At 38.1% G+C, this 11,272-nt stretch overlaps 1 protein-coding gene across 1 annotated transcript in view; it reads left to right on the plus strand.

Moving 5' to 3' along the window:
* The window catches only part of Wb (wing blister), a 138,670-nt gene extending 127,709 nt beyond the window's left edge, over positions 1–10,961 (plus strand). Inside the window, exons 12-41 of the mRNA XM_076389208.1 lie at positions 384–490; positions 904–1,087; positions 1,225–1,580; positions 1,848–2,045; positions 2,400–2,570; positions 2,702–2,865; positions 2,957–3,091; positions 3,294–3,549; positions 3,625–3,796; positions 4,120–4,341; positions 4,432–4,685; positions 4,786–4,897; positions 4,977–5,121; positions 5,205–5,517; positions 5,633–5,793; positions 5,905–6,043; positions 6,140–6,380; positions 6,493–6,666; positions 6,749–6,915; positions 7,033–7,191; positions 7,322–7,470; positions 7,543–7,833; positions 7,915–8,083; positions 8,176–8,595; positions 8,710–8,901; positions 8,978–9,312; positions 9,392–9,698; positions 9,759–10,197; positions 10,313–10,681; positions 10,797–10,961. Coding sequence (XP_076245323.1) covers positions 384–490; positions 904–1,087; positions 1,225–1,580; positions 1,848–2,045; positions 2,400–2,570; positions 2,702–2,865; positions 2,957–3,091; positions 3,294–3,549; positions 3,625–3,796; positions 4,120–4,341; positions 4,432–4,685; positions 4,786–4,897; positions 4,977–5,121; positions 5,205–5,517; positions 5,633–5,793; positions 5,905–6,043; positions 6,140–6,380; positions 6,493–6,666; positions 6,749–6,915; positions 7,033–7,191; positions 7,322–7,470; positions 7,543–7,833; positions 7,915–8,083; positions 8,176–8,595; positions 8,710–8,901; positions 8,978–9,312; positions 9,392–9,698; positions 9,759–10,197; positions 10,313–10,681; positions 10,797–10,939 — 6,644 coding nt within the window. The 3' untranslated portion in view covers positions 10,940–10,961. The remainder of the gene's footprint in view (positions 1–383; positions 491–903; positions 1,088–1,224; positions 1,581–1,847; positions 2,046–2,399; positions 2,571–2,701; positions 2,866–2,956; positions 3,092–3,293; positions 3,550–3,624; positions 3,797–4,119; positions 4,342–4,431; positions 4,686–4,785; positions 4,898–4,976; positions 5,122–5,204; positions 5,518–5,632; positions 5,794–5,904; positions 6,044–6,139; positions 6,381–6,492; positions 6,667–6,748; positions 6,916–7,032; positions 7,192–7,321; positions 7,471–7,542; positions 7,834–7,914; positions 8,084–8,175; positions 8,596–8,709; positions 8,902–8,977; positions 9,313–9,391; positions 9,699–9,758; positions 10,198–10,312; positions 10,682–10,796) is intronic.
* Positions 10,962–11,272: the final 311 nt, after the last annotated feature.

The following is an 11,272-nucleotide window of genomic DNA, read 5'->3' on the forward strand; positions in this document are numbered from 1 at the left end:
TCGCTCCAGGGAAGACATTCGACATTCTTTATTTTGTTAGCCATTATTAGTAGAATAACGATAATAATTTATCGTCCACTGGTTGCTCGTGTATTCAAATCAACGATATTTTCATCCGAGACATTCATCATGCCTCTGATACGAAATACGGAAGCACGTATCCCATGCTGTGTGCTGCAAATTCCTACCTGATGCGAGCGTTGAAATCACTCACAAAGTTGCTTTGCTTGAAGTATACAGTGCCTCTAGAAATGCTTCTGCGTGACCTAATAATTTTACAGTGATACACAACGTTAAATGTTAATACTGAATAGAATTCTGTCAAACTTTATTCGCATTTTGCTTCCATCAGATTATAATTTGTCCCTCAAATCTGCTTGCAGGATGTCGGTGTAATCCTATTGGTTCGATAACAACTGCCTGCGATATCGTAACTGGTCAGTGTCAGTGCAAACATCACATAACTGGTAGACAGTGTGATCAGTGTATGGTGAGTAAATTGATCTCAAAATAAATCACAATTTCGTATTCTAATTTATTTCGATTTCCCTCTTTTTAACTTGATTATTAATAAAATTATATGATTACGTTGGCTATTTATCATATATCACATCTGTATTATACAGACACAGGTGATGTGATAAACGAGTATTTTCTTTTATTGATAAATATAAATCTTGAATCCTATACAGGCCCATTGGCAAGATGCATTCATTTGTAATTACTATAGGCACCATTTTAATAGAAATTGTTTTTGACTGCGAGCATTGAAATCACCACAGAAGTCACTTAATTTATATCATTTATATTTTCATTCTAAAATACTTATTTCTTTTTCCTGATAATTTACTTATGGCATACGCTGTCTGTCTAACACGTGGGTTATTCTACTTGTTACGCCAGACTGGCTTCTGGGGATTAACGGCAGGGACAGGATGCACTCCTTGTAAATGCGACCCCTTAGGGTCACATAACTCTTCTTGTCACGATAGTACAGGGCAGTGTCACTGTAAACCAGGAGTTGGTGGCACACGTTGCGACATGTGCCTTCCTGGATACTATGGATTTTCTTCGAATGGATGCCAAGGTAAACCATGTGAATATGTATAAACAAATTTTATATAACCTTATAAAAAACTTATTCCCAATATATCAAAATATAAGTACTTAGGGGTCCTGTTTCTCGCGACTCGCCCTGCATCACAGTTTCACACTTTCTTGCAGTTTGTGACCCCTGCGTGCGACCAGGTCACATCTGCGACGCCGACACAGGTCGCTGCGTCTGTCCAACCTTGACCTTCGGTGAACACTGCGACAGGTGCAGGCCAGGTTCCTGGGACCTGGTACCAGGCGTTGGTTGCAGACCCTGCGCCTGCACCCTCGGCTCCATGAGGCCCCAGTGCGACCTTCAGGGTCAGTGCCCGTGTAGGATCGGCTACGCTGGGCTCAGGTGCGAAAAATGCGCGAAAGGTTACTACGGCTATCCCAGGTGTCGACCTTGCAGTTGCAACTTAGCAGGCACCTTGCAGTGTGACGACGATGTCTGCAATTGCGACGACGATGGACAGTGTCCTTGCAAGGTACCTAAAAATTAGTATTTTTCAGCTAGCTGACAAGGACCTAGCCTTTTTCATAGAAAATAAATACATATAAATGTTCAAAAAGTTTGAGTTCATGGCTTAATTGAAGACTCGAAAAGAAAACTTCAAATGCAATTTCAATGGTCTTGAAAACGTCTTAGGGACATCAAGTGAAATCCGAAAAATGTTCAAAAGCCTCTGTAAATAATACCTAGAGAACTGAAATAATTTTTTAGTTCATTGTATCATCGTGCATTTACAATTTAGGAACACGTACTGGGGAAGCAATGCGATCAGTGTAAAGAAGGCACCTTTGGTCTCGCTGTGGACAATCCGAAGGGTTGCACCGAGTGCTTCTGTTTTGGCAGAAGCACGTCCTGCCACCAGGCTGGGCTGGGTTGGGGACAGAGAAGACTAACGAGGCCGCGAACACTTTATGTTAATGAGACCAGTAACGATATAGTAGTAAGTACCATGCAGTATGATGCAGTTAATCCTTCAGGGATGAAGTATTTAGACCTGCAGAAGCACTGTGCAAACAGTTACTGAAAAATTATTTGGAAAAATAAGAAGACCTTTACAGTTATTTAAAAATTATTCTAAAAAATTCTCCTAGACAGAACCATGAATTTTTTATGAGAAAAAATTCTCATTAAACAGAATCATTGTCATGAATATAGTGAATGCTACATGCATTCAATGTATAAAAAAATATGAAATATCTATATGAAAAAAGGACTCCATCTCTGAGAGATTAAACAAGTTTTCTTCGTACGAGCGTTCTCTCTGAAATTAAAAAAAATGATAAAATTTTGACAGGTCTCGAAATTCAGATCCCAGATATTCTTATCACCTGTCAATGGTGGCTTGAACGTGACCAATGGACTGTCCACAATCCCTGACGTCGAAGGGGATGTCACAGTGCCATCGAACTTATATTACAATTACCCACTTTATTGGATGCTGCCCGCGACTTTCCTCGGTGACAAGGTAATTTCGATTTTCTTAGCGAAATAAGATAAACGCTTTTCGTACGTGCGCTTTGTCATCGATGAAGTTATGTACGGCGTTAAATAATCTCGCGTGGAGGAAGAATGACATCGGGTGACTTGTAATTCAAGGTCGTTTCCTACGGAGGATTTTTAAGATTTACAACTTTGACAGAAGGTGGAATACCTCTGAGAATGACACTGCAATACCCAGTCGTCCAGTTGCAAGGGAACGATAGGATTGTCTTGGAATATTATTTGCCATTGCCCGTGGTTAACAATCATTATGAAGTCAGGTATTACTTTCATAGATGATTTAGTTAAATTTTAAGATTTTTGTAGCTAATGTTAGGTGCAATTTTTTGTTCAACTCTTCTCTTCTTTTAGATTCCACGAGTCCTTATGGCAATTACAAAATAGGCCAGATTACAAAGTGACCAGAGAAGTACTTATGGTTGCACTGCAGAGGGTGCAATATATTCTAGTAAAAGCTTCGGATAATGCTGATTTTACGAAAGCAGTGTACGTGAAATTTTCTGTGAGCCATTTTTTAGCTCAATTGCAACACTTATTCAATGTAAATCAATGAAAATCCCAAATAAGTGATGAATTCAACTTGTTTAGATTTTTTACTTAGACCACATTCGTGATTACTCGCACAATTGTGTACCCCTGCTAACAATTATGTACAAGTTTATCAGCTTATAATTACATGAAATTCTAGTTTACTCGAAGCCTCCATGGACGTTGCAGTCCAAACGCCCACGCACACACCTTCCTTCGCAACCAGCGTTGAGATCTGCATGTGTCCTCCCGAGTACAACAGCACATCCTGCCAGGATCCTAGCATCGGCCACTATAGATGGTACAAGAACCTACCAGTTACCTCAACCATCGTAATTGACCTTATTGGACAGGCAAGACGATGTCAGTGCAGTGGAAGATCCGAGATCTGCGACACAGAAACGGGATATTGTTCGGTGAGCTTCATGATTATTCGAAGAATTATTATATTCTCTAATGCAGTACAAGATAAAGAGCAAAAATTGTTGCAGAATTGCGGTGGAAATACTGCAGGGCCTAGGTGTGAAGTCTGCGCAGAGAGCTTCTATGGCCACCCAGAATTTGGTGGCTGCAAGCCCTGCCCTTGTCCCCAAGCAGATAAAAGATTCTCGAACACCTGTATGGTCCGTACCGATACTGAGCCAATATGCGTTTGTAAACCTGGTCTGTACTTTCAACATATTACAAAGTATTATTCTTTGAATGAATCAGGAACAAGAATCTTCAGATCTTTAGTTACTGAAAAGTTCTTGTATAGTTTACTATTAGAATTACTTTCTTAAGTCATTTTACACACAGCTGTGTCTGATAGAGATTTTTAATTTTAAAGTTCCCATGAGACAGTAAATTAAACTAAAGAATCTCTACAAAATGCTTCCACGTTTCTTAAAAACATTTTTAGACTTTAGACATCTGCAATATTTCCAAAACTATTTAATTTATAGTAGATAATCGGTACTAATGACGAAGTAAAATTATGATCGCAGGTTACAGTGGCAGACAGTGTGAGAAATGTGCACGTGGATATTATGGTGACCCACATCTGCCTGGTGGCAAGTGTGTGCCATGCAACTGCTACCTTGCTGGAAGCCTGACTGACGAATGTGACATAGAAACAGGTCAATGCAGATGCAGGCCAGGCTCCACTGGTAGAGATTGCTCTGAATGTACTGCATATCGACACGTTTACATAAATAATGTCTGCACGTGTAAGTAAAAGAGGCAGAATTATATCTTCTGTGTTTGATCAGATTTCATGTGATCCCTATTTAAAACTTAATTTTAATCTACTTCGTTAGCGTGCAATGACAATTGTACTGGTGTGCTCCTTGACACTGTGGCAATGCTCTCTCATGAATTGGCAGAAGGCACCACGCATATAGCGAATGGGTACATCCCTCCACCGAGGGAGGATTTAGAGATGATCGACTCGAACACTACTCTATATCTCGAAAGGATACATTTACAGAATAAATTGAAGGAAAGGATGAGGAATGTTCCCTGGCACGAGTACAGAAAGCTTTTGAAGCTTGCTGAATCGGTGCTTAAAAGAGTACGTGCTTTAAAGTATTAAAGTCTGACGTGAAGCCAAATGATTACTTGTAACATTTGTACGATTTTTATAAAAATTGAATCATGGTTGTATCATCTAGGTGACTGACTATGCGCAACAAGCGAACACAGTGAAGAGGAAAAGCAATGATTTGAACAATAATATACACAGTGCCAAAATTGAAGTAGAGAACTTAAGAAAATATATAGAAGGTATCCGCGCCTGGAATTTATTTAAACTGTGAAAATTATTTTTAGAATTGTTTTTTAATACTATTTTATGTATTTGTAGAAACTGTTTTCCAATTAAACCAATACAGCAACGACAACAAGAGGATAGAAATAAAGAAAGCTCTGAAAAAAGCGAAGATGATTTTGAATAGTCTGAAAAGTGTAAATTTGAGTAGGAAGACGATGGAAATTGAAAATTTCCTTGAGTTAGTATCCTGTTTATCTAATACTTCATTACTGTATAATTAGTTATGAACAATTAATACTTATATATAATTGAAAAAAATAGGGACGTCGCAGATATTACCGACTGGCTGAACTCATTGTACGATGCTACTGAGCCATTGGCAATTGCTCAAGAAGATGCTGAAGAATACTCTGACAAGCTAAATAATATGAAAGCTGTCATAGAAGGGACAGAGGAGACGTTGTTCACTTACGATGGTATATACAACAATATCAGTCAAATGCTCAAGCAGAGTAAGAGTTTTCGCGATGACATTAATATGATGAAGATAGAAGTGGATGAATGCATCAACGAGGGCGAGAAGTTAAAGGAAGAAACGCAGGGTTTTGTCATCGACCTGCAAAATAATCTCGATGTATGTCCTCAATCTCTTCTTGAATTTAAAAGTATTTTATACATTTTTTAACATTGTGTTGCTTCATCTCTTTTCTTTTAACGCGACATTTTCTAAATTTAAAAATGAATTTTAGGACCTTCCAGAGTTGCAAAAAAAATCGGTGTATTGGTTTGATAAATTAAATATGAAAGAAGAATTACTGTATAGATTAAATCACGAATACAATGATACATATGTGATACCAGCCATTGAACATGCAAAGAATTTAACAAATTACGTTGATCAGTATATTAGGTAATAGAATTACTCATATAAAAATTTATAAAGCTTATTAGAAGACTATTTTAGACCCTATCTAACGATTTACAATTTAATAAAATGCTATTTGGTGTTTTTGTCGAGCAGTCTGTTTTCTGAAACAAGAGACATCGCAGCTATACCGCTGAAGGCTAGCCAAGCTTATCAGAATATTGTGGATGGCATTAGAATGGCAAATATTACGGCGATAGCAGCTAAAGACATAATTGAAAACACATATAACAAGGTAAATATTAATCAAGGGAGTTTACTCATTATTATATACTTGTTACTTGAAGAGAAAAGGGAACGAAAATATTAATACTAATTAATAATTCTGTAGGTATTTCCTGGCGGCCGAAATTCGAAATCACTTTTAAACCGCGCAGAAGAAATATCATCGGCATCCTCCAGGCAAAGAGATAGTTCCAAGTACCAAGGAAAATTAGTGGAAGAAGCTAGCGATGATTTGGAACTTCAAAAGCAGGCTGTGACTATCCTAAAAAATACTTTAACTAGTACTGGAATCAGAGACAACGAGGTCAATGTAAGGTTGCAGAAATTGCAAGACGATAGTCAAAAACGTAAGTTTATGCTACGATATTAAATTATATAAAATTATTCAGGTTCTGTAAATAATAACTAATATATATGATATTGATCCAAAAAAAATCGGTGATATTTTTCTCCGCTTAGTACGTGAAAATATTCAGAATGTATTGGACGACAATAATGAAGTATTAGATGCTGTGGCAGACAATCAGAAACTTATAGACGACTACAAAGAATTGATAAACAATCAATTGAAACCAAAATTGCACGAGTTAAAACGAGAAGGTGTTTCGAAGATCAGTTTTGCGAATGAAAAATGTAAGACACGATGCAAACTTTAAATTGTATTATATTTAATTAATGCTCCATTATTTTTCTTATGAAAATAATATTGTTGCAGTAACAGAGGCTCTGAGTAATATAAAGAAAGCAAACGCAAAATTGATAAGCTTATCAAATGCTGCTGTTAAGAGGAAGAACGTATTTGATAAGTGGAATGGTACATTATCCACAAAATTACAGAATCTAAAAGATAGAATTGCTGAAGCTAGAAACACCGCGGATGGGGTAATTTCAATATTTCTTTAATTGTTATTAATCAACGCACCTTTCCCCACAATTCATTCGTCATAACTCATTAACCAAATAAAATTTCAAGTACTGACCTCCTCATTATTTCTTCAGATCCGAGTCTCATTGAAGTCAGCCGAAGGAAAGGAGTGCTTCCGATCCTATAGACCATCCACACTACAACCATCCACAACAAACACCATTGTGATGACGTTTTCAGTCCCTAAAGGACGAAGAGAGGGTTCACTATTTTATCTACCTAGTAATACAAACGTAAGCATCAAGAAAAATTTAATTTAAACTCTTCCAAATCCATAACCCATGTAAAATTTAATATCTTTATTTATCTTTATTTAAGTATCTTTATCGAATAAATAAATAAGTACATTCATTGTACACACAGGACGACTTCCTCGCTTTAGAGCTCGTCGATAGAAGAGTACGTTTCTTATGGAACGTAGGCAGAGACACAGGAGTACTCACGCATCCTGAAGTGATCGAAAGCGGTGATGTTCAAGATGATACATCCTGGTACCGTGTCGAGGCTGAAAGGTACTTTCATCAAACAATTGTTATATCTAAAATATGACATGGAACATCTAATTTAATTTTAACAAATCGCAGAGTTCGTCACAAAGGTACACTGTACGTAGGGAAACAAGGATTGATATCCAAAAGGCACGCAACACGTGTCACGAATTCAACAGATCCTGAATACGGACGTTTCGATATTACAAGCTCAGATCGCGTTTGGATAGGAGGCATTTCTAAAGCCGAACGAAGGAGAATGGGACTGATAGCGTCTAATGGACTTCCTGGTTGTGTTCACCAAGTTATTCTGGATGGGAAGCCCATAGGACTTTGGAATTTCATCACTACAGCGCTTGATAAAGCTTGTAAAGCGTGCACAGAAGGGTAATCGCAAGAAGTTTATAATTTCCTTAATCAATGAAGGTAGAATGAAATTCTCATAGTCCTTCATTTCCAATATCACAGGGTCGAAGATGCCAGGGAGGATACCGTTTACAGTTTCAATGGCCAAGGCTATGCAGTTAGAAACAGAGTTTCTTCAGCACCCTACAACATGTACATTTTCGGAGTGTCCCTTAACTTCCGGACTTTTGATGAAAATGCTCTGCTGTTCTTGGCCATTAATCCAGTTAATGTACGATATTCGTATAAATATGATCCTTTAAAAAAGATCAGTGTAATTTCTAATCTGTAACGACAATTAATTTGCATCTTTATTTTTAATAGAATCGACATATCATGATATCTCTCAGAGAAGGGAAACTGGTCTTACACATCGGTTACGGTGGCAACGTCAGTATAGAGATACCCTCTAAGAATAAATATAATACAGGGAACTGGACGAAAGTGGATGCGTTTAGACAATATCAGTCTCGTAAGAGTATCGAAAAATGTAGCTTAAGCGTTGAAGGAGAAGGCGACAAGATGATAGTCGCACCGTCGCCACAGCCCAAAAAAGACGACATTCCTGACTTCTCGCAGGGGAAATATTATATCGGCGGTGTACCACCGAGTTTTCGCGCGGAAAATGTAATGTTACCTTCTCAAATTTCGTTCTTGGGCTGCATGTCGAACATTAATGCAATGGAGGGTTACGACCCAATGGCAGAACAGTATTATGGTGTTGAACCTACATGTGGAAATAAAGTAAGTAATGAAGAATAACACACAAATATCGATAGGAAACAAAATCTACTGCTCACAAGAATTGTGACACAATCTTTTTAAGCAGTGTATATAAACCTTCTTTTGTCATTACAGCCACTAAAAGTAGTGGGATTCTACGGAGATGGATTCTTAGAACATGCATCATACACCTTGCGGAAGACGAACCAGTCTGTGGTCAGCTTTTCTTTCAGAACGATGCAGGAGGAAGCTGTGCTTATTCTTTCCACGTTCAAAGGCCAAGAGGAGCGGATGAATAATATAAGACACATGAGCGAAGAATCAACTGTACGTAAAACGTTATTCCTTCTCACAAAATTACTTTTAGCCTGTGATGTTACAATCATGGATATCATTCTTTCAGAGGGACAATTATTATTCAGTCTGTCTAATTAACGGACAAGTCCAAATACGCTTAAATGCTGGAAGAGGAGAACTCGTATTACAATCGAACGACACTTTCAACGATGGAAGGTATCACTCGGTTACCATTATTAAAAGGAGAAAGGATGTCGAACTGCGAATAGACGACGCTTATCAAACTGCTGGAAGACTACCTACGGGCGCAGCTATCAGAGCTCCTGAGGGGCATGGAGGATTATTCTTTGGAGGGTTGCCAGTGCTTATCAATAATACAAAAATGATTGCTACAACCGTCCCCTTGTATGGTGCCATCAAAGACGCCGTATTTGACGATAAGTGAGTTAAATAAATTTTCTAAGTTTTCATAGAGTTCTTTCTTTCTCTAGCTCTCTCTTTCACCGCTAATTCTTTCCAGGATCGTTCGATTCGACGAAGTTATTAACTTCGAACACGCGCTTATTGGTCGTCCTGGACCAAGCATGGGAAAAGATCCTCCAGCTTATACGCCATCGGCGTCATTGTCAAGAGGGATGTCTACCCAACCAGAGGGATGCCAGAAAGTTCCGTATTACTCGTTAGAACCTGGTGCTCTAAAATTTGGAGACAAGCCAAACAGCCATACCCAGCTTTACTTAAATTTTAAAAAATTTTGGGAGAAGAAATACGCGATAGAATTTGACTTCAGAACGTATTATCCGAATGGCCTGCTGTTTATTACTCCAGTATGTAAAAGGAGATCACAGCATCAATTATATGGATATTAAGTTTCTTTTATTTTCTAGGGTGTCAGACCGAAGAACTACCTCATGGTCGTCATAAGGGACGGACAGCTACTGCTTCTAGTAAAGAGCAAACAAAAGAAAGAGATATTGTTTAAGGCACCATTTAACGATGGTAACTGGCACCACGTTGTGATCAGTCATGATGAAAGAAAGTTGACGCTACTCGTGGACTTCCAAACACCGCGTACTATCAAAGTGCCAAGGAAAATTGGACTGGCTTCTATGATGTACATTGGAGGCCTTCCTGAAAGTGGAACACCTATACCTGAACAGGTTGTAGTTAAATTGGAAACACTGAAAGGATGCATTAGGGGCTTAAGAGTAAATGGAAATGTGTACGATATGGTTGGTTCCACGAGCAGAGCATACCAAGTGGGCCAATGCTTCCCAAATGTGGAAAGCGGAGCTTATTTCCAGGATGAAGCTTATGCTATTTACAGTAAGATATGAAACGTATATTTTCCTTTTATAAGACAAAGAAAGAATACTAATATGAAAATATAGAATTCTAAAAAATGAAAAGATTCGTAACAGACATACGTATTCTTTTGTAGAGAGAAACTTTGAATTGGGTGCTGTACTGGAGCTCCAGTTGGAATTTAGGACGTCAGAAATGTCAGGCGTTTTACTTTCTATAACAGCACCTGGCAATTCACCTTCGTTATCACTGGAACTGAATAATGGCAAAGTGATCATGTCAGGCGATTTAGGAGACAATAATCCATTGTACGTGGAACAACCTTTTGCTAGTCCATACACAATTTGTGACAATCAATGGCACAGAATACAAGCAGTTTACAATGATGAGGAGTTAGCATTGAAAGTTGATGAGATGGATCAGAAGTATGGACTTCCAGCCAATGTCAGTTATCATATAATGGATTCCACGCTCTCTGGACCTCTATATATTGGTGGTTTACCAGGTACAGATATTGTTAACAATGTTCATCTGACTGTCTTCAAATAAATTGTAACAATGTTAAGAAGAAAAAATGAAAGTTTCGCTTCTATACTAAAGGGATAACAATTGTTTTACAGCGTCAGCTCCAAATGGAACACTATTAACAAGGGATCACTTCAATGGATGTATAAGAAATGTAATGATAGGTGGAGAGAGGCGCGATTGGACAGACATGGACGAGTTGCATAATATTCATTTAAGCTCCTGCCCAGTACAATGATACCAGTACAACACGTAAATTCCATTGAGTTTAGTTTAGTTCCAAAGACTGTTCAAAGGACGCACAAAGCTCGATGAAACGTTTCTACGAACTGTAATCGCACACTGGGATCAAGTGCCATATCGTGAAGAGGAAATCTGTAATCGTTAAGACGTAAGATTAAACCAAGCCAAAAGATGCTAACACGCGACATGTATGAATACATCTGTGTTTCTCAAACTTGTTTCTTTATGGTGCAGAATCGTTCTTGTACGATTCTTGCAAATTTTGCAAGCGATTTACAATTGAAGATGACACTTTGTAAAAAGAAGTTCTATAAACACACGATACAAC

This window comes from Calliopsis andreniformis, chromosome 12, assembly GCF_051401765.1.
Source record: "Calliopsis andreniformis isolate RMS-2024a chromosome 12, iyCalAndr_principal, whole genome shotgun sequence".
Classification (NCBI taxonomy): Eukaryota; Metazoa; Arthropoda; class Insecta; order Hymenoptera; family Andrenidae; genus Calliopsis; species Calliopsis andreniformis.